The following is a 23,067-nucleotide window of genomic DNA, read 5'->3' as shown; positions in this document are numbered from 1 at the left end:
CCAATCCAAGGATCAAACCCACGAATCTCCTGCGTCTCCTGCATTGCAGGCGGATTCTTTACCACTGAGCCACCTGGGAAGCTTCCATTTATAGGTGAGTTGTAAAAATGCTTTATAAAAATATGAAAAACAAATAAATTATAATTTTTGTTAGATTCTATTAATTGTTCAAACTCTCAAATTTTGACAACTTTAGTTTTCAATGTATTTTATCATTTCTAATATAAGAAATGATCTGTATTCAATATGAGCTACTTTGTAGTCAATGAGACAAATAAGGAGAGAAAAATGCCCCACATTTCAGACTTAGAACCTCAGGAAAGATACAATTAGTGGAAATACCAGAGTGAAGGGAAAACCACATTGCCACAATATTTCTAGAGAAGTCTGACAGAAGTATGAGTTAATTATTTCAAGGGACAAAAACTACATACTTTAGTTAGAATGGATGAGGGGCTGCTCTCAGTATAAAGTGAGATGACATGACATGAGAAAATGATAAGAGAAACATGAAAACTGATCAGATTTGTTAGAAAATGCCAAAATGCAGTACTTCAGAATGGGGCAAATTTAGGTTTAAGTCCAAACTCTTGTCACTTAACTAGTATGTTCTTCTGGTCAAGTTACGAAATCTCACTGAACCTTGTTTTGTAATCTGTGAAACAAAAATAAGACCCTTGTAATACTACTAGCCAAGTATTAAAGGCATTTGGTATGTAAAGTATTGTGCCTGGCTAGAGAAAATGTTCAACTTAAACTCTAAAAACTTAGAGAACTTCACCACTGAGAAGACTAAGAGACTGAGCCTAACATGAGGAATAAACATAACATGTGAGTGACTGTAAAAGTAATAAAAGACTTTGTGAAATGGAATTAATTCAATGGATGCCTACAGCCCTAGAGTTTATTCATTTTTACATATTTTATAGTGACTTCATTTGATCCTTATTTAAAAAAAAAAAACCTGTTATGTAGGCAGAACTAGTAATATGCTTTTAATTTTTTTTCCTTGTACAAACAGAAAAACTGACATTCCAAGAAATTAAACGAGCTGACCAAAGTCTCACACTAGGTAATATTCTTTAAGTCCTAGACTAACATTCATCACTTTTAATCAACACCCTTTTCATTACACCACAATAATGCCATGCTTACACGAATTTCAGAAACAAGTAAAAATAAGTCTGTATGGTGAGCTTTAGGAAGCCAGTTACCCATAAATGTTAACTAGTGGACAAAATTAAGCAACATGCTACAATCCTGAAAATTATTCCATTTGCAGTTTTCTTGCAAAATGTTTGGCTCTGGCCAATGACTGGGATTTAAATGGCATCAACTTGTCATCAACGATGCAATGGACATGAACTTGGGCAACCTTCGGGAGATGATGAGGGACAGGGAGGCCTGGCGTGCTGCAGACCATGGGGTCACAAAGAGTCAGACATGACTGAGTGAGTGAACAACAACTTAACCTTGATAGACAGTATTTATTATATAAAGCAGAACTATTTCTTTAAGCACAAAAAAGCTAAACTCAAAATAATCAACGAAGTTTCGTAACAGTAAAAAGGAGTGACCTAGACAGGAAATGGTGTGGGATTCTACTCTAGTCATAAAATTAAGACATTTACTACTTGGAAGAAAAGCTATGACAAACCTAGACAATGTATTAAAAAGCAGAGACATCACTTTGCCTACAAAGGTCCGTATAGTCAAAACTGGGGTTTTTCCAGTAGTCATATATGAATGTGAGAGCTGGACCATGAACAAGGCTGAATGTCAAAAAATTGATGTTTTTGAAAAGTGGTGCTGGAGAAGACTCTTGAGAGTCCCTAGGACTGCAAGGAGACTCAACCAGTCAATCCTAAAGGAAATCAATCCTGAATATTCACTGGAAGGACTGATGCTGAAGCTGCAACTCCAATACTTTGGCCACTTGATGCGAAGAACTGACTCTTTGGAAAAGACCCTGATGCTGGGAAAGACTGAACACAGGAGAAAGGGATGACAGAGAACGTGAGACGGTTGGATGGCCTCACTGATTCAATGGACAGGAGTTTGAGCATGCTCCAGGAGATGGTTAAGGACTTGGCATGCTGCAGTCCATGGGGTCACAAAGATTCAGATAAGACTGAGCAATTGGACAACAACAACAATATTTAAGTGTACTTTTGCATAAATACATTTCAATAAAATCTTAATAAAAAAGACCTGTGTCAAAGGACCAGAGCAAAATTTCTGGAAATGGGTTTTTAATACTTTTGTATTTTACTGATTAGAAAATTGAAACCACTTGCTATATATGTCAATATGTGTATATATATGTACTAGACAGCACACTCCTCGAGGGCAGAAATCGTCTTTTCTTTTGTATCATCTCTACCACTTAGCAGAATGCCATATAATAACATCTAAATAAATTAAATATTTTCCCAATAATAGATAGTTTTGTGTTTCCCAGGTGGTGCTAGTGGTAAAGAACCCACCAGCCAATGCAGGTTCGATTCCTAGGTTTCGAAGATTCCCTGGAGGATGGAACAGCAACTAATTCTAATATTCTTGACTGGAGAATCTCATGGACAGAGGAGTCTGGTGGGCATTTAGTCCATAGGATCGCAAAAAGTTGGACCTGATTGAAGTGACTTAGCACAGCATACACAAGACAAGAACATAACAGAAGCAGATGTGATTAAGAAATTGTGGCACGAATACAAAGAAGAACTTTACAGAGAAGTCTTAATGACCTGGATAACCACAATGGTGTGGTCACTGACCTAGTCAGACATTTTGGAGTATGAAGTCAACTGGGCCTTAGGAAGCATTACAACGAACAAAGCTCGTAGGGGTAATGGATTTCCAGCTGAGCTATTTCAAGTCCCAAAAGATGATGCAGTTAAAGTGCTGCACTCAATGTACCCAGCAAATATGGAGAACTCAACAGTGGCCATAGGACTGGAAAAGGTCAGTTTTCTTTCCAATCCCAAAGAACATTCAAACTATCATACAACTGCACTCATTTCACATGCTTGCAAAGTAATGGTCAACATCCTTCTAGCTAGGATCCAATAGTACATGAACCAAAACCTTCCAGATATACAAGCTGAGTTTAGAAAAAGCAGAGTAACCAGAGATCAAATTGCCAACATCTGCTGGATCATAGAAAAAGCAAAATTCCAGAAAAAGACCTACTTCTGCTTCATTGACTACGCTGAAGCCTTTGACAGTGTGGATCACAACGAACTGTGGAAAATTCTAAAAAAGATGGGAATACGAGACCACCTTACCTGTCTCCTAAAACACCTGCATGCAGTCAAGAAGTAACAGAACCGGATGTTGAACAACAGATGGATTCAAAATTGGGAAAGTACGACAAGGCCGTATATTGTCACTCTGCTTATTTAACTTCTATGCAGAGTATATCATGCGAAATGCCAGCTGGGTGAATCACAAGCTGGAATCAAGGTGGCCAAAAGTATCAACAACCTCAGTTACGCAGATGATACTACTCTAATGGCAGAAAGCAAGGAAGAACTAAAGAACCTTTCCATGAGGGTGAAAGAGGAGAGTGAAAAAGCTGGCTTAAAACTCAACTTCAAAAAGTTCATGGCATCCAGTCCCATCACTTCAAGCAAACAGATGGGGAAAAAGTTGAAATAGTTATAGATTTTATATTCCTGGGCTCCAAAATCACTGCAGATGGTGGCTGCAGTAAAATTAAAAGAAGCTTGCTCCTTGGAAGAAAAGCTATGACAAACCTAGACAGCATATTAAAAAGCACAGACATCACTTTGCTGACAAAGGTCTTGATAGTGAAAGCTATTTTTTTCCAGTAGTCATGTATGGATGTGAGAATTGGACCATAAAAAAGGCTGAGTGCCAAAGAATTGACGCTTTTGAATTGTGATGCTGGAGAAGACTCTTAAGAGTTGCTTGGACAGCAAGGAGATCAAACCAGTCAATCCTAAAGGAAATCAACCCTGAATATTCATTAGAACCACTGACACTGAAGCTGAAGCTCCCATACTTTGGCCACCAGATGTGAAGAGCTGACTTATTGTAAAAGACCTGGATGCTGGGAAAGATTGAGGGCAGGAGGAGAAAAGGGCGACAGAGGATGAGATCACTGGATAGCATCACAGACTCAATGGACAGGAGTTTGAGCAAACTCTAGGAGACGGTGAAGGACAGCAAAGCCTGGCATGCTGCAGTCCATGGGGTCACAGAGTCAAGCATAACGACCAAAGAACAATAACAGATAGTTTATAATATAAATTTTCACTTTTGTTTTGATCCATTTAATTATTAAACTATTTATTACAAACAATTTCTCAAAAAATAAAGATGCTTGTTAACGGGTATTGGGCTAACTGACAACCATTTAAAGACCATGATAGTTTACTGTTATAATTGAATCTCCTTTGCCTTTGGTCCCAATTCTTACTCTATACTCCTAAACTTCCCTCTCTGTAAAACATTCCATCCACTAATTCCTTACCAAAAAGTATAGCTTAAGAAAATTAAATTTAGTTTAAAGATTCTGTGAGTCTATCATACACTCAATGAATAAAACAGAAGCAGCATGTTTCAAGGGTCATTTTGATATCCTCGCAGGTCAGGACTCAGAAATAATTCACAGCCACTCCACTACTCTTTTCATGTTTTAAAAAGGAAATTTTAAAAAAAGCATCCTGTGGACAAACATAGCTTCCTGATAGGGACAGGCTGGTAGAACCTATCCCAGATTTTGGCTGAACACTTTTGTGTTATGCATAAATTATACAGTCATATGTAGAAGCCTGGTGAGTCATGTTTGTCTCAGAAACTTTCTTTTAAAAATCATAATAACAACCTAAAGTCATTTATTTATTGATTTAGAACATTTTATATATGTGTTCCCAGATTGTTAGGCACTTATGGTTTATTCCCTCCAAATAAATAACCATACCATTCCCTTATATAGAAAGCCTTCCTTTTATTTCTCTGCAGCTCTCCATTTACATCATCTATGATTACTTACCTGACAGGCCATGACAGGACCATAACACCTCTAAGTCCTTTTATATTTCCTAGCAATCTGATAATTTGATTTTGTATTTGTTTATAAACTTACTTAGTGATAATACTTAAGTGGATTCAAACTTATTTTACAAAAGAGACACCTAACCGAGGGCAGAGCTCTTTTTGGTCAGAAACTATTCTTTTTAGTTGTAATTTCCTTCAAAATTTATTCTAAATTTCCTTTTTAGAATAATTTCCTTCAAAATCTTCATACCTACAAGGAAATCTGCAGACTAGAAAAGGCATGAGATAGCAGGCTGCCTCATTCCTAGTTTAATGTTACCCAAGTCACAATAGTATTCAAAGACTTCCAACCTATATCATATAAGTGGTTGGATATCTGAGAGCTGATTCTTCTTTATGTATGTCAACAATATTCTCCATTCTGAGAGCACACTATAAGACTGAACTCTACACAGGAAAGTCAGTGTATACTTATAAAGCAAGTTAAAAAGGAGGGGACTATGTGCAAAATTCCTTTAAGTCTAACATATCCTAATTAAATAAATGTACACATATTCAGCAATATTTACTATAAAAATCATATATACATATTACCTATTACTGTTTATATGATAAATTTCATTACTCCAGAATACTAGCAAAATATCTGCTATAAAAGTTGAACGCAACTTACTTTCAAATCTCTTTGCTTATCAGAATGGGGTTAACAGTGTCAAGATGTGAAGAGATAAAAAGATGAGATCTTTTTAAAATGTATACAAAGTCATAATCAAGAAGTCAATTATTTGACTATAAGATACTTTATAAAAACAAAGCTTTTTGCAGTAAAAAATCACTTTAATCTCATTTCCATGAGTCTGTTTAGTAGCTTTCATTTATAAAGAAAACATCAATCATTACCTTATTTCCCATCTAAACAATAAAACAATCAGTATATATTCAGTAAGTGTTCTTTTCTCAAGATAATACTAGATATTAAATAGTAGATATTACTAGGTATTAACCAAATTATGTACCATGCCAGATATGAATGCCAAATCCAAATAGCTCCAGCATACATCTATCTACCTCCTTTCCAACATATAACCCTTCAGAAGAAAAGGCTAAACAAAACAACTTATTAATCTTTATCTGGCATTAAATACTTTTTGGAATAACAGAAGCTCCGCCACATCATTAGGTTGAGGGTGTTATGCACTATCAAACCATCTTGCTAATAAAATACTGATGTGCACTTAAAATCCTTATCATATTGTTTTCATACTTAGGATGTACCTAAGTATATTTTACAAGTGCAAGATATGGGTGATATATTACCAGCTCCTCGCTGCACATTACTGAACTGTAAGTCTCCTTTCAAGTTCTTTCTAAGTAATTAAAAATCTAAAGAGGCATCTTTATAAAACACACCATGATAAATACAAGGCATCAAGAAAGCTATATAAACTGATTCCAAAAGCTTTAAAAAAAAAAAGAATGAAAATAAAAAATTTCTCAATTTATATAATTATTTAAGAATAAGATTTTTTTTTTTTAACTATTAACAACCCATAGCTGTTCTCCAATATTAAGTTGCTCTGGAAACAGAAGGATGAAGTAACTCCAGAAAAAACACATTTATTAATTACTTTTAGCAATCACACATTCATCTATGAAATAATGTTTTAAAAACAATTAAAAAAAAAAACATGTTTCTGGAAGTCTTACCATAAGCTGTGTAGTTTGTACAATTAACTGGTTCTTGTGTAGCATCATTTATTTTTGGATCTTTACAAATATATGTAGAAAAGTTAAGGAAATATAAACAACATTCCAATACAAAATGTTATCATCTTGCCTTTAATATGTCATATATTTATGTTTATAATTACATGTAAAGAGAGGATGTTAGCTTGTCCAGGTCAAGAAGCACAAGCACAGATACACTTTCAGTGTCATTAAATAGTATCTGAACATTAATTTATTTAAGGAAAAGTACATTAAAAGCTCTAGCAGAGGGTGCCATCCTTAAAGAATATCAGTCAGGGTTTAAGCACAAAGAAAAAATGAAAGTAAAAATCTCCACCAAAGTATTATGAGAGAACTTCAGGTTGAAAAAAAAAACAAATCAGTTTCCAGATGTCTGATGAAATTATTCACAGGGCCCAAGTATTACCATACATATAATTTCATGCAACACAAATAGCCCTGTGACATGGGATACTATTATTTCCACATTACTGAACAAATGGGGGCTCAAACTCTGAGTGACTTATGCAAAGTGGATTAAGTGATAGGTAGTAATATCACATTTCCTGATTCCAAGCCAAAGGTAAATTCCATCATACTGCAAGGAAGATGGTTATTTTAGGTGGGTCTACATGATCTTCCCAACAGGGTTTTAAGCTTTTGGAAACATATAATATTGATTCTCTAATAGATGTTTACAACACTCGGGGCACGAGGCGGAGGGGGTGGTGCTTTTCTGCTCCCTGAATATTTTATTGACACAAACATGAGGTAAGTAAGGTATTCACAACATGTCTCTGTAGACAGACTTTGACACCTGCTTCGGGTTTATGAACCGTTATTGGAAATCTCATCTTTGTGCCAGGAATAACATTTTCCAGTTCACATCATCTTGTATGCTCAGTCACTTCTAAAGTTCAAAAAGCACAACTCGGACTTTCCTAATAGTCCAGTGGTTAAGATTCTGTCTGCCACTGCAGGGGACATGGATTTGATCCCTGGTCCAAGAAGATTCCATATGTTGCAGAGCAACCAAGCCCTTGCACCTTGAGCCCACACTCCATGACAAGAGAAGGCACCACAATGAGAAGCCCTCACAGCGCAACTAAAGAAAGCCAGAGAGCAGCAACAAAGACCCAGCGCAGCCAAAAATACAAATTAATTCAAGTTTTAAAAAATGATGATTAAAAAAAATTTTTTTAAAGCACAAGTCTTCATACTGCCCAATTATTTAATTAGAAAAAAAAAAATCACTGCGACATTTTTGCCAAAAAAAAAAAAAAGGACTCAACTTACCAGGTCAGTGATTCTCAAACTCCTAGCATAACAGTAATCAGCAAATTAGAGATATTCTGTAAAAATTTAGTAACGGTGGCCTCTCAACTCACATAAAAATACTATACAATAGAATTTTCTTAATTTTAAGATTTCCTCTCAAAGAATCTTTTTTGCATCTCTGGCTTCTGTTCTTAATTTTTCTGTTCTACAATTTGTATGAAATTATCTAATTTTATACAAAAGTACCTAGTTTGATTTGAATGTAACTCCCATTTCATATTCCTCCTCCCTTTATCAGAGCCATGACAATGAACAGATCTATTTAACTCCTCCAGCCTCAGTTTTCTCATCAGTAAACACATGAGAGCTAAACACATATAGCCCCTACTATGTGCCAGGCACTGTTCTAAGTGACTTACTGGTCTTAATTTAGCACAACACACCTTTCAGTTGGTACCACTGTTCATTTTCATTGTTCAGTCGCTAAGTCGTGTGGGACTCTTAGCGATCCCCAAGCTCAAAACTCAAATCGGTCACAAAGGGGAGCAGGAATTTGCCCCAATACAGTCTGGGATTTCAAGGAGATTGAGATGCCCTGCCCTCCTCCAGGGGATCTTGTCTCCCCCTAAATCGGCAAATTTCCAGAATCGGGTCTATCTTTTAACTTAATTCTAATGCCTAAAAACATGACCTGACAAACTTCAGTATCTACGTGTTTGTTGAACAAACAAATCCACTGACTAAAAAAATGAAAGAAAGAAAGAAAGGTGGATCAAAAGAAGAGCCAACGATCAGTAAAATTCCAAGGAAATCTCACAGGCGAGCCTCTGTGCTCTCACCCCCACATCTCTCTGCACTCCCCGCCCCGGGCCCCTTCGGTCATCAGAGGTCACAGGTCACCGTTCCCTTCAGCACAACCCTAGCCCGACCAGAGGGTTCCTATCCACTTTCGACTCCAAATCTACCTCACCCCCACGGGGTGCTCCTCACAGAGGATATTGTCCAAGTTTGAGGTCCTCGCACTTAAGTGTTTCTTCGCCGCCTCCGGCGGCAGCTCCCCAAGGTCCCGTGGTGACTGACACGAACCACAGGACACCCAGGAGCCGGGTGGCAGCAGTCTCGGGAGCAATCAGCCGGCAGGGACAGGCGGCCGCCATGCTGGGGACCGGCGCCTTCCCTACAACTTCCGGTTCCGCCTACGCCTAGGCCTAACCAGGAGTCTAGTAGAGGGAGGGAGGCTCTTAAAGGGACAGTGCATCTGTTAGAGGCAGGTCCTTCCCCTAGGCCTGCGGAATTACTTTGGAGAGCTTCCATTGGTCTTTGAAAAGCCGGAAGCTTTTTTTTTTTTTTTGAGAAGCAGGAAGGCTTCTCACTTGGAGAACCAGCTGTCCTCCGTGCACTGCTGACTCCCAAGCTAATCTTGCTGTGACTTTTCTATCTGCAAAAGTACCGGCGGCGCCGGGCGATTTGATAAACACTTTACAAGCATCTCTGTTAGTCTGGTAGGATTTGGGTTTACAGATAACGAACCAAACTCAAAGGCGCTGAAGAGCGTGTTGAGTTTAGTTACTCAGTTGGAATAGAACTGATGTTTGCCTGATTTCAGAATGTGTGCTCTTAGATGGCCTCTTTCGGAAGGCTGCTACGAGTAAATCTTGAGGACTTTGATTAACAAAAATAAATATTATACTTTTCTTTTTTAAACAAATTTCATATCTTGGGGTTTTTTTATGTTTTAAAATTTTTAATTATTTTCACAACTTTATTTTTACAGCGAACATTTAGGTGAGGGAAAGGGCCTAAAATAAGAGACCAATGGGTTTATGACTAAGTGAAGAGTTGGAGGGTTTTTTCCTTATCTTTCTAAATTTCCATGTATTCTGAAAAGTTCTGTAGTGGGGTTATCTTTTATACTGAACAAACTGTGTACTTTTTTTTAAAGTGATAATTTAATCATTTTTCTCTAACCTGAAAACATTTGAGTCTGAGTGGTGCCTCTTCATCAACAGCAGGACTAATTTTGACTAGTTGTGATGTGCAGTGGTTCTCAAACTTTAAGAAGCATCAGTATCGCCAAAGAAATGCAGATGGCTGGGCCCATCTCAGTTTCTGACTCTGAAGATCTAGTATTGTTGTTCAGTTGCCAAGTCAAGTCTGACTGTTTTCGACCCCGTGGACTGCAGCAAGCCAGTCCTCCCTGTCCTTCCCCATCTTCCGAAGTTTGCTCAAACTCATGTCCGCTGAGTAGGTAATGCTAATCAACCATCTCATCCTCTGTTGCCCTCTTTTCCTCCTGCCCTCAATCTTTCCCAGCATCGGGGTCTTTTCCAATGAGTTGGCTCTTTGCATCAGGTGGACAAAATATTGGAGCTTCAGTTTCCACATCAGTCCTTCAATGAATACTCAGGATTGATTTCCTTTAGGATTGACTAGTTGAATCTCCTTACAGTCCAAGGGACTCGCAAGAGTCTTCTCTAGCACCACAGTTCAAAAGCATCAATTCTTAGGCACTCAGCCTTCTTTTTGGTCCAACTCTCACATCTCTACATGGCTACTGAAAAAAAAAATAGCTTTGACTATATGGACATTTGGTGACAAGGTGATGTCTCTGCTTTTGATATGCTATCTAGGTCTGTCATAGCTTTTCTTCCAAGGAGCAAACATGTTTTAATTTCATGATTGCATTCACTGTCCAGAGTGATTTTGGACCCCCACCCCCACCTCGCCAAAATAAAACCTGTCACTGTTTCTACTTTTTCCCCTTCTATTTTCCATGAAGTGATGGGACTAGATGTCATGATCTTAGTTTTTTGAAGTTGAGTTTTAAACCAGCTTTTTCACTTTCCTCTTTTACCCTCATCAAGAGGCTCTTTGATTCTTCTTCGTTTTCTGCCATTAGAATGGTATCATCTGCATATCTGAGGCTATTGATGTTTCTCCTGGCATTCTTGATTCCAGTTTGTGATTCATCCAGCCTGGCATTTTGCATGATATACTCTGCATAGAAGTTAAATCAGCAGGGTGACAATATACAGCCTTTACATACTCCTTTGAACTAGTCTGTTGTTTCATATCTGGTTCTAACTGCTGCTTCTTGACCTGCATACAGGTTTCTCAGGAGACAGGTAAGGTGGTCTTATATTCTAATCTCTTTAAGAAGTTTCCACAGTTTGTTGTGATCCACACAGTCAAAGGCTTTAGTGCAGTTAATGAAACAGAAGTAGATGTTTTTCTGGAATTATATTGCTTTCTGTATGATCCAGCGAATGTTGGCAATTTGATCGCTTGTTTGTTCGCCACCTCTAAACCCAGGTTTATGTACTGCTGAAGCCTAGATCTAGGATGTGGCATGATAATTTGCATTTCTAATCAGCTGACAAGTGATGTTGATATTACTGCCTCAGAGACCACACTTTGACAACCTGGAGATAATGTATTACAAGATAGGTCATTTTTGAATGAGAAGAGATGAAACCATTTGCAATAATACCTTAGTATTATAACTACATTTAAAGTTTTTCTTAAACCAATTTTGCAGCATTACTATACTGTTTTAAAAATTAAAACATGTATGCCTAAAGACTTAAATGATAAGGAATTTGAAAGTTACTAGTTCAAATTTTAAACTTCCTTTTTTAATTGGACTTACACTTTCCTTTTCCCCCTTTTCCTCCCTCTCTCCCTCACTCTCTCCTGTCCTCCTTTCCTTTGTTCTTTCCTTCCTCCCTCCCTTACTTCTTTCCTTCTTTTCTTTTCTCTCTGTCCCTCCTTCTCCTCCATAAAGATATTTATCAAACATTTACTTGTATCCAGCATAAGACAAGGCCCTACAGAGGGAAAAAAAATAGACAAGAATCCAGTAATTAAACACTTTGTGTTTACTGGGGGGAAGGACAAATAGTTAAAATAGTTTGGTAATTGCTACAAAAGAAGCATGTACTAGTTATTGTAGTAGTAGAGGGTTTTGATAAGATAACTCCCAAAGAGTTCTGGGAATGCAATATTTTGCCACTGGCATCAAAATAATTCAAAATCAAGGCCAAACTGGGGGAACAGGGTTGTTTCTTCGTAGAATACATGACCACCTAAAAATGTACAGCCAAGAAAATTAACCATTAACACTGCGTTTAGAAAATTACCAATAGTATGTATAATATACAGCTCACCACCATCCCGCAACCTCATCCTGTGATGAAATTTCGGAAAGGGGCTGGGGCCAAGGATCAGATAAAATTCAAGGATAAAGATTGGAATGTCTGTTATACATAGTATCTGATGACAAAAGATTGTGACTTTGCATTTTGACTACTTTCAAAAAGTTCTGGGGAATTTCCTCATGGTCCAGGGGTTAGGACTCTGTTCTTACTGCATAGAGCCTGGATTCAATCTGTGGTTGGGGAACTAAAATCACAGAAGCCAGTGGCTTGGTCAAAAAAAAAAATTCTGAATCAATTTTCAAAATACTATATAAAGAAAATCAGAAGGTGAAAGGAAGCATCTTTCTAACTTGAGTTTATTGAAATTATGACAAAATTAGATATTCTCCTGATGACTGCAGGAATATTGCTGATATTTGTGTTATTTTTCATATAGATTTTGAACAATTAACTGTTTTAAAATGCTTGTGCTTTGTTAATCCTATTACAAAATCTATTTTTATGATTCTAGTGATTATCTTTGTTCTCCCCCACAATATACAAACTGAAAAGAACAAAACTCTTCCCATGAAAGTAAAATACTTTACTTTCTTAACTTTCTTGATTTGATTATAGTCTACTCTCTCTTCTAACTGTACTTTAATCTATTTTCTCATGACTCAGTAAAATACGTTACTTTACATTTTTGCAAGTATAGTCTCTGATCATAGGATTACTACATTGTCTAATTTTAGTAAAAGGGTTATTAAATCTCAAACTTAGGCATGTTTTCAATGCAAAATTTCTTTGTCACATAAAAATTCTATAGATTTCTTTGGACATTCTGCAGAAAGTAAAGGACATGAACAGCACAGCCCAATATGGAAATTGCTATGTAGAAACATTGGGAAAGAGGATTACCAGTGAAGCCTGAAGCAAAGCTTCCTCTGGAATTCAAGGGCTCAGCAACATTGGATCTTTTCATTCCTAAAATTCTAGTATACACCTAATTAGATTAACACATACTTTTGCCCAGAGCAATCTGATTCCTATTTCAATGATTAGAACAGAATCATTGAGATAAAAGATCATTACTCTCCCAAAATTTCTTTTTTATGTAAGATGGGCATTTTTTTTTCTCTTGTGATAAATTTATAATACCTGGTCTTTTCACATCTTTAGGAATTTTCTACATCCATGCTCTCAAGTACTTCTGTGTCTTCTCTTTGATGCACCAGTCTAACTGCCCACCATCCAATTAAATTAACTTTGACTCATCACTTAATAAGGTATACTCTATGCCAAGTATATTTCATCTTGAATGTCAAATGTAGGCTGTAATACTGACTTTATCAGAGTCATACTTCTCAATAAAACAAAACAGAATAAACTGGCTTTTCTATTAAGTAAGTTTCACCACCAGTATCTCTTTTATTAGGTTTCGAGCTTAGGATCATTTTTGCACTTCAATTTTTTCCTTTTTCTTCTTTAATCCCTTTATCTAATCAGTACGCAACTGATACTTTTAACTGTTCCTTTTTTTCCCCGTCATACCATGAGGCATGTTCCCTGACTAGGGATTGAACTTTTGCCTCCTGCAGTGGAAATGCTGAGTCCTTACCACTGGATCTCATTTTTTTTCTAATTCTATATTCTCATCCTGTTTCAGGTATTCATCATTTTCTATGTACCTTGCTATAATGCCTTTTTCCTTCCTCTTTTTGATTCCAGGCCTTCTCCCCAACTTTGTCAACCCATGTTTCACACTGCCTCCAGATTAATCTTTCACTTAAGAAAACACAAAACCTCTATCATAATCAAAATTTTATTTAAGTTCCTTGGATTTTACCCAAAGGAGTTGAAAATATTTCTCCAGACAAAAAACCCATAGACATACTGAGAGCAGTTTTATTCATAATTGCCCAAACTTAGAAGCATAAGATGTCCTTCAGTAGGTGAACAGATACATAATCTATGGTCCATCCAGAAAATTGAATATTATTCAGTGCTAAGCTATTAAGCCATGAAGAGACATGGAAAAACCTTAAATGCATGTTACTAAATAGCCAACCTGAAAAGGCTACATACTGTATGATTCCAACTACCCGACATTCTGGAAATGATGAAATTATTGTTGTTGTTCAGTTGCTCAGTTGTGTCTGAGTCTTTTCGACCCTATGGGGTATAGCACGCCAGGCTTCCCTTCCTTCACCGTCTTCCGGAGCTTTCACAAACTCATGTCCACTGAGTCGATGATGCCATCCAACCATCTCGTCCTCTTGTCCCCTTCTCCTACCTCCAGTCTTTCCCAGTATCAGTCTTTTCCAATGAGTGTGCTCTTCGCATCGGGTGACCAAAGTAGTGGAGCTGCAGCTTCAGCATCAGTCCTTCCAATGAATATTCAGGATTGATTTCCTTTAGGATTGACTGGTTTGATTTCTTTGCAGTCCAAGGGACTCTCAGGAGTCTTCTCCAATTCCACAGTTTGAAAGCATCAATTCTTCAGCGCTCAGTCTTCTTTATAGTCCAACTGTGGAGACAATTAAAAGGTCAGTGGTTGCCAGGAGCTGAAGGCAGCACTGGGGTGGGGGCTGGGGGATGCATAGGCAGAGCACAGAGGATTTTTAGGACTGTGAAAGTGTTCTGCATGGTATTATAATGGTAAATACATTATACATTTGTCGAAATCCATAGACTGTACAATACCAAGAGTGAGCCATAATGTAAACCATGTACTTTGGGTGATTATGTGATAATATAGATTCATCAGTTGTAACAGATATACCACTCTGGAGGGGGATGTTGATAAAGAGGGGAGCTATGAATGTGTGGGGAAAGGGGGTACATGAGAAATCTGTTCAATTTACATCCTAAAACTGCTCTAAAGAAATAAAGCATTTTTAAAAATTAAATAAACACCAATCAAATGTTTTATAAAAAGTAAAAAATAAAAATCCTATTCAAAACTTTTCAGTGGTTCTTTAATTTCTTAGAGATGAAGGATGAAGTCTTATAACTTAAAGTTCTCTGTAATATGTTCGGGCCCTCCACCATCTGCTCTGGCCTCACTTTATTTACTCCTACTCCTTGGCTTTGTCCTTGCTGTCACATGTATCTGTCATGTTCACACCATCTATGTGCTGCTTTATTTATTGAGCACTTTCTATGTGCCAGGTGTATGCAAGACATGTAATTTCTTCATTCAACTTTCAAAAATACCATGTAAAGTAAAAACACTGTTACCAAAATTTCACTAACAGGATTTAGAATTTTTAAGCAACTTGTCAAAGTCACATATTTTAGGAAATGGTGGAATCAGGATTTAAACTCAGATCTTCTGACTTCAGAGATATATTCTTAAAAATTGTGCTCATCGTCATCATTCTATCAATAAGATACTCTTGAGAGTTCTCAGAGGTAAAACAACAACAAAAACTCTGAGTCATATACATAAATGGAGAAGGAAATGGCAACCCACTCCAGTATTCTTGCCTGGAAAATTCCATGGACAGAGGAGCCTGGCGGACTACAGTCCATGGGGTCGCAAAGAGTTGGATACAACTGAAGTGATTTGGCATGCACACAGGCATGCAGCATTAATATATATATATAAACTATCATGTGTAAAATAGATAGCTAGTGGAAAGCTGCTGCATAGCATGGGAACTCAGCTGGGTGCTCTTTGATGACCTAGAGGGGTGGGATGGGGCTGGGGTGGGAAGGAGGCTCACGAAGGAGGGAATGTGTGTATACACAACAGCTGATTCACCTTGTTGCACTAACCCAACATTGTAAAGCAATTATATGCGCCCCCCCCCCCAAAAAAAAAAGTAGTTTGTTTCTTCTTAAGAGGCAGAGGCCATGCTGAAATTGGGTATCTTTTTACCAGGCCTGACAAGTGATATTTTTCTAAAAACAAAACAAAACAAAAAACAATAAAAAAACTAATGGTAACACTGTGAAGTGCCAAGTGTATGATCTTGTAAAGATTGTTCTTACAATTGCGGTTGTCTTTTATATTCCTTGAGGAGGGGTGTTCCCATAGTTAACATACAGTTAACATACACTGCTTAACAAATACTAGATTTCTTTAATGAACAAATAACTGAAGAATCAAAATTTTAGTTAGTTGCATTAGTGAGAGTGGAATAAAGCTCTTTTAGATTTTACACAGTATTTCTCCAAGTCAAGTTATGGTATCAAGAATAAAAAGCTTAAAAACGTATAGGGAAATAAACACTTGACTTAGAGTCAGAAGATCCAATCTGGGTCCCCAATTTTGGGCAAACTACCTAATCTGTAGGTGCGGTTTCTTCGTCGGTTTTTTCACAGGGCCAGTGAGGTGACGAACAAGCTAGCGCTCAGCATATCGCAGGCAAATACAGCTACACTGGTTTCTTTCCTCAACTAAATGAGAAAAAAATAACCTCAGTTATACTTAGAATTTTACGTTGGGTCAACAGATGAAGACACAAGGAGAGATGACAGAACGGGGAAGAAGAGGTACAGAGAGGGACCACGCAGATTGGACCAAATCCTTTCATCAATGTCCTTCTTTAGTTTCCTTGGTTTCAGGTCTCCTCTCAGCCCAGCCTTCCCACACCGGTCCAACCAGATCTCCCCACCACTTGGCTTTTCGTCTACCCTCTTGGCCCGCAGATCCCACCTTTTTCTGGCTCCTTAGCACTCCCTCGCCCAGCAGAACTTCACCTGCAGAAAGTAGAGAAGCTCACGCCCCTGCGCTACCCCGCGAGTCGGCCGCCTGCAGCCCCAGACTCGCCCTCCCGCCCCTCCCGCGCCACCTCGGCGCCCCGCCCCGGCCGGGGAGGGCAGGACAGAGGGGAGGGCCTGCCAGGTGAGGTCGCCCGGGGCTTCTCACTTCCGCCCAGGTGAGGGAGGGCTGACGCCGAACCTGCCCGCCCGCCAGCTCCGGGCTCCCACCGGCGCCTCCGCTCGATCAGGTAAAGCGGGGGGCCAGCCGGGCAGACGCGCGCTGCGCCGCGGGGACCCCGCGCCTCGAACCGGACGGGGCCGCTCTCCCCGCGTCCGGAGCCTCCCGCCCTGTCCCGGCGCGCTCTCCGTCAGTCGTCCGGGAAGAGTGGGCACGGGAGACCCTGGGCGCCGCTGGGCGCTCGGCCAGGCCGCGGAGGGCGCGGAGTGCCGTCCTCCTGCATGGGGCGCTGGGACCCCACGGTGATCCCCGCCCCTCGGTGCTGGGCTCGCCGGAGGCCGCGGGCCGCGCAGCCGCCCCGCCGCGCCCTGGCGGCCCTCAAATCTCGGCCCTGGTCTGTACCGGGAGAGGCCGGGACCAAATTTTGCACCCAAATGGGTGCCTGCGCTTCGCCCCGAGAGCTGGGCAGAGTCGCCCCAACTGGTGACGGTGAAAGGAGTGAACAGGTGGTGGCCTGCTCGGGGTCCCGGAGGACGGGGTGCCCAGGTCCCCATCTGGTTGCTGGTGGTCACGTAGCCGACTTCCCAGGCCGACGGTCAGGCCTAGGCTCTGCTAGCCTCACTCTTTAGGTGGGAAGGACCAGGCGGAGAGCGCTCTGCCTGCAGCCTTTGGGGAAATCGCAGGATTCCTGCTCTAAGTCAAGCTCAGCAAAGCATTTTCACATCCTTTCCCCTTCTCCTCCAAGCATCTCAACCCTCCAGGGACACCTAGCAAGCCGAATTAATCTCCCCCTGAAGTGTTGTCTTGGCAGTTTGTCATATCTCCAGATGGCTCTTATCACTTTGGATTTGAATTAGTTGTTTACTGGTTTGTCTGCGCGATTGAGAGGGTGGCCTTTAAGGACCTTCTCAGCTGCGTTCAGAGTCTGGCCATTGGTAGGTGTGCAATAAACAAATGTTTCTTAAAAGAGCTGAGAAGACTTCTGGAGACCTAGAAAATAAAGACGTCTGTTACACCGAGTATGTTAATACCACTTGTAGGCAGTCTAAGATCCTACTGGCTGTCAATTTATTTGCTCAAAGCTTTTGAAAGGAAAAGCTAGGGAGGAGTGAAGGTAAAAACTAAAATCGGTTCGTTTTACAGCATCTGAAAAAGTTAGGCAAGGTAGCGACTTTTAGCTATAGTGAGTTTGTCTGTTTCTAGGCCCCAAACCATCTTTATAAGAATTGTTCAAAATTTAAAATAATAAGAAAATAAGTAACAGAACTGGATGGTTCTTTACATATAGAATTTATAAACTGTATTCTAAAGAAATTTGCCCTTCTCTAATTGAGATCCTATTAAGGGCTACATAAGGTGAGCTTGGTATATCAGAATAATGGCTGTGTTTAAAGTTGGAAATAAATTATATTAAGCCCTCATTTGTGTTTAAACATGCTTTAATAAGTTCTGGTCGTGTATTAATAGTTTGTATAACTATGAAAGTGAAAGTGAAAGTCACTGTCATGTCCAGGCCAGAATCCTGGAGTGGGCAGTCTTTCCCTTCTTCAGGGGATCTTCCCAACCCAGGGATTGAACCCAGGTCTCCCGCATTGCAGGTGGATTCTTTACCAGCTGAGCCACAGGGGAAGCCCCTTATAGTTTATAAAGTTAATGTAGTTATTGTAGAAAAAATGGAGATAATTTTCAGGAAAGGAACTAAAAGCACACACAAACACACCTACCATTGAAAGTAACCACTAATAACATTATGGTATCTTGCCTATCATTGAGTATTCTTTAAAAGAAAAATCTGTGTATTTTCCCATGATGAATTCACCTTTTAGAACCTTGTGATTCTTAGTGGCTCAGCATTCAGTAGACCTTGTAATTGCATTTGTATTTAAGAACACTTAATAATTATCCTTTAACTAAACAACCAAGCAGTCTATCTCTGCTTTGTTAAACTTTAACAAAAATACATTAGGTTGGGGAAACTAAAGTGGGTTTAATTTGTTTACTCAAGATTTTGCTCACCTTGGTAGTAGAATAAACTTTTTGAGAAACAGGTCTATTCCACCTTAATTTTTGAGATCCCTTGACCATTGCTGTTTGCCATACCCACCCCTCCCCGTCCCCACCCCATTCAGATGCTTTTGAGTAGATTTGGATGCCTTTTTAAAAAGCATTCATTCTAGGTTCTGGTGCTAATGGAGAGAGAAAAATGAAAAAGACCTGCTTAGTTTTTGTGTTTGCACAACTGTGTAGCCTGCAGAGTTTGTAGACAGCGAATTAAGTCCACCTACCATATAACTCTTGACAAGTCACTTGACTCTGCTCCTGTTTTCCCATTTGTAAATAATCTACCTCACTGAGTTTGGGGAGGTTGAAGTGAAATAATGTTCAAGAATGTGTCTTGTAAACCATAAGACATTCTTCTCCCTCTTTTTGCTCATCCACTGAGATGTTGAATTCTGATAGAATGAAGGAGTTTGTTGTTTTTATTGGGAGAAACCACTACAATATTATAAAGTAATTAGCCTCCAACTAATAAAAATAAATGGAAAAAAAAATAAAGTTATTTAGAAGCACTAAAAAAAAAAAAGAACTCTAGTTTTAAAGTGGTCTCATTCTGATCTGCTCTGCTCAATGCTTTGGTCACTCCCAACCCTTTGCGACCCAGTGGGCTGAAGCCTGCTAGGCTCCTCTGTCCATGGAATTTTCCTGGCAAGAATCCTGCAATGGGTTGCCATTCTTTCCTCCGGGGGATCTTCCCAACCCAGGGATCGAACCCGCGTCTCCCGCATTGCAGGTGAATTCTTTGCTGCTGAGCCACGAGGGATGCTCCCTCATTCTGACAGTTACTTTGATAAAAGGTGTCGAGGCTGTATTAGCTGATAAAAGTCTTTGCTAAAAACACTATACAGAGATCTTTCTGAAAAAGCCTAGGTTAAAACTGCACTGACAGCATGGTTAGCCACTTGCTTTTGTGACTAAGCACTTGAAATAGGGCTAGTTGGGGTTGAAATATATAAATAGACTGTAAGTATAAATAGACATCAAATTTTGAAGACAGTGTAAAAAACCTAAATGCCTTAGTTTTAATATTATTTACATATTGAAATGATAATTTATATATATTAGGATAATTAAGATAACCTGGAGAAGGAAATGGCAACCCACTCCAGTATTCTTGCCTGGGAAATCCCATGGACAGAGGAGCCTGCCAGGCTGCAGTCCATGAAGTTGCAGAGTCAGACATGACTTAGCAACTAAATGACAATGACAATTAAATATATTATTTAAATTACTTTTACTTGTTTCTTTTTGCTTTACATGTGGCTACTAGAAAAATTTTAAATTACATCTGTGGCTCACACTATATTTCTATTGAATAGCAGTGGGTTAGGATTCAATATATATTTATCCTTAAGAGGGTTTGGTTTACTGAAGCCCTTACATTTTGATTTATAAATTGATTTTTTTTTAAACTCCCAAATTTAGGCACCCCCACTCCCACCTCCCTTGTATTCATTGCATTGGTGAAATTTTTTGTTTAGTTTTTTGAGAAGCAACTACTACTGACTACAGAAGAAAAATCGCAGCTAAAACAATTACTTGTTTTTTTGAAGCCCCCAAATAGCTTAGATAATTTTGATTGAAAAGAGATATTAATAATAGTGTGTGTGCTGTTGTTTCAGTCGTGTCTGATTCTTTGCGAACCTGTGGACTGTAGCCTGCCAGGCTCCTCTGTCCAGGAGACTCTAGGCAAGAATACTGTAGTGGGTTGTCTTGCCCTCCTCCAGGGTATCTTCCCGACCCAGGAAGATACCTGGGTGTCTCCTGTATTGCAGGTGAATTCTTTACTGCTGAGTCACCAGGTAGCTACTGTTTATTGAATGTTCACTGCATTCAGGCTGCTTTATAATCTCTTATTTAGTCCATCCAGCTATAGATATGTAATACTTTTATTAATTACTTTATAAATAAGGAAGCTAAAATATAGGAAAATTTTAGCAATTGGCCACAAGAACACAGAGCTGGTTCCAGGAATGGAACCCAGGTCTCTATGATTTCAAAGTTTGTAAACTATAGATTCTCTTGTATTTTGAGAATTGATTATTGAATCACCTGGAAAAAAGTTGGTTATCGAAAAAGATGTTTAGTTCTAATCCCTTGTTTGTGTTAGTGACCAGTAGGGAATGCTCAACAGGAGATTAGGTGAATGAATCATGAATTCCTACTAATCACTAGTTACAGTGAATGAAAAGGAGCTTGTATATCATCATGACTAAATCTTAAAAATGTAAAATTGAGATAAAGCGGAAGGATAAACATATAGTATAATTGCCATTTATATAGTTTAAAACCTGGCCACCCAGTAATATTGTAAACAAAGGTAGTTTGTGTTTTAAGAATTTCAGATTTGAATTGTCTCTATATTGACTGCATGCATTTGTGAAGCTGCCTTGTGGTTAAATGAAGTTAGTAAAATCTCTGTGAAATGAGCATTCTCTAATATTGATCTTACTCTTAAAACAACAAGCCAAACGTGTGCTTTGATGCTGTGCACACGTCTGGTTAGCAGATAGCTTTGAGGCCCAGGTCTGCAGCGTTTCAGGGACAGACAGACCTGTTTTCATTTAACGTTAGCCCTTAATTGACAGGCATGATGTTGATAACAGGGCCTGGGTAAGGCTTCTGCAATGGGAAAGGCAGTCCCTCACCGTATTATTTTCTGGAACTTGAAATGAAGCTCCAGGAGGGAGTGTGGTAGGAGAGGAAGATGAAGTAAGTAGATGTTGATGGTCAAGTTTACAAACATTCTTTCCCTCCCTATTGAAAATGTGAAATCTCTGACTCTCATTTTTGAAGTAGCTAGTTGCTGAAAAAGCCTTCAGCAGTTGACCTTCCCTCCCCACAAAGTGGCAGTTGCAGTCTTCCTGTCATTACCCTTTCAGAGTGCTTTCCCCTTAGTTTTTGAAATTGCAAGATCTTTTCTGCGTTTGCAAAAAGATGATACATCATTAAGATAAATGAGACATTATACAGAATGATCCTGCAGTGTACATAGTAGGCACCCAAAAACTAGTTACTTGATTTAATGACAGATGAAATGGATTTTGGGAAAAGGTCAAGAGAAGGGTGAACATTAGTGTGAAAGGTGTCTAAAGCAAGTGCTTAGTCACTCAGTCGTGTCCTACTCTTTTCAACCCCATAGACTGTAGCCTGCCAGGGTCCTCTGGACATGGGGATTCTCCAGGCAAGAATACTGGAGTGGGTTGCCATGCCCTCCTCCAGGGGATCTTCCCAACCAAGGGTTCGAACCCAGGTCTCCCACGTTGCAGGTGGATACCATCTGAGCCGCCAGGGAATAGTTTGGCCTATTTCACAATTTGTTCGGATTGTTTTGAGTATCACAAGCACCCCAAATGTGGCATGACTCTATTTCTGGGAGAGGTTAAGGGCATACAGTCTGCAATGTGGGAAGAGCTGAACAGAATATTTGAGGTGGAAACTAACCATTAATGAGGAGTGTGAATGCCCGGTTCTTTCAGTGAGTGAGTGACTGGCTACACATCAGAGATCTGTAAGTGAAAATTGCCCAGTTTATTATTATTTTTTTTTTTTGCTGACCATTGGAAAAAAACTGCCACCAACAGGAAAAAAAGAGCATGTCATAAAACAGTTTAACTTTGTTTATACACAATGGACAGGTTATAGGCAGAAACTGATATGCTTTGGTTAACTATGAATTGTTTAGTGAGAAAAGTTAGTATGTATCTAATTGAATTATTCTGATAAAATGACTTAGTTTTCAGTTCTGAGTTTAACATGGAATCTTTCAGCTTCGACTTCAGCATGTCCTAAATGTCCAACATTAAGTGGACTTAAACATTGCCTGTGGCTTAGGCACATGGCCCTGAAATATCAGGATCATTTTAGAATTTATATACATCTGTTTCCAAAATTCCAGGAGTATGGTGTTTTGATGGCAGCCAAGAATACAGTATTTTTTTTTTTTTTTAAACG

The 23,067-nt window shown here is 39.0% G+C and overlaps 2 protein-coding genes across 7 annotated transcripts in view; one reads left to right on the top strand and one right to left on the bottom strand.

Moving 5' to 3' along the window:
• Positions 1–9,214, bottom strand: part of TM2D1 (TM2 domain containing 1) — a 46,838-nt gene extending 37,624 nt beyond the window's left edge. The window contains exons 1-2 of the mRNA XM_043461139.1: positions 9,028–9,214; positions 6,730–6,803 (exon numbers count right to left, since the gene is read on the bottom strand). Of these exons, the coding sequence (XP_043317074.1) occupies positions 6,730–6,803; positions 9,028–9,185 (232 nt within the window). The 5' untranslated portion in view covers positions 9,186–9,214. The remainder of the gene's footprint in view (positions 1–6,729; positions 6,804–9,027) is intronic.
• Positions 9,215–16,917: 7,703 nt separating this feature from the next.
• The window catches only part of PATJ (PATJ crumbs cell polarity complex component), a 361,174-nt gene continuing 355,024 nt past the window's right edge, over positions 16,918–23,067 (top strand). For 3 of the 6 annotated variants that reach the window (XM_043461136.1, XM_043461135.1, XM_043461132.1), the window contains exon 1: positions 16,921–17,125. The gene's annotated coding sequence lies outside the window, so the exon portion shown is untranslated. Of the gene's footprint in view, positions 17,126–23,067 lie in introns of all 6 variants that reach the window. The other 3 variants (XM_043461134.1, XM_043461133.1, XM_043461137.1) reach the window with 2 other exon arrangements.

The sequence above is a fragment of the Cervus canadensis genome, chromosome 2 (assembly GCF_019320065.1).
Source record: "Cervus canadensis isolate Bull #8, Minnesota chromosome 2, ASM1932006v1, whole genome shotgun sequence".
In the NCBI taxonomy this organism is placed as follows: Eukaryota; Metazoa; Chordata; class Mammalia; order Artiodactyla; family Cervidae; genus Cervus; species Cervus canadensis.
Note: the sequence above shows the minus strand (reverse complement) of the source record. Positions and strands in the feature narration are given on the sequence as shown.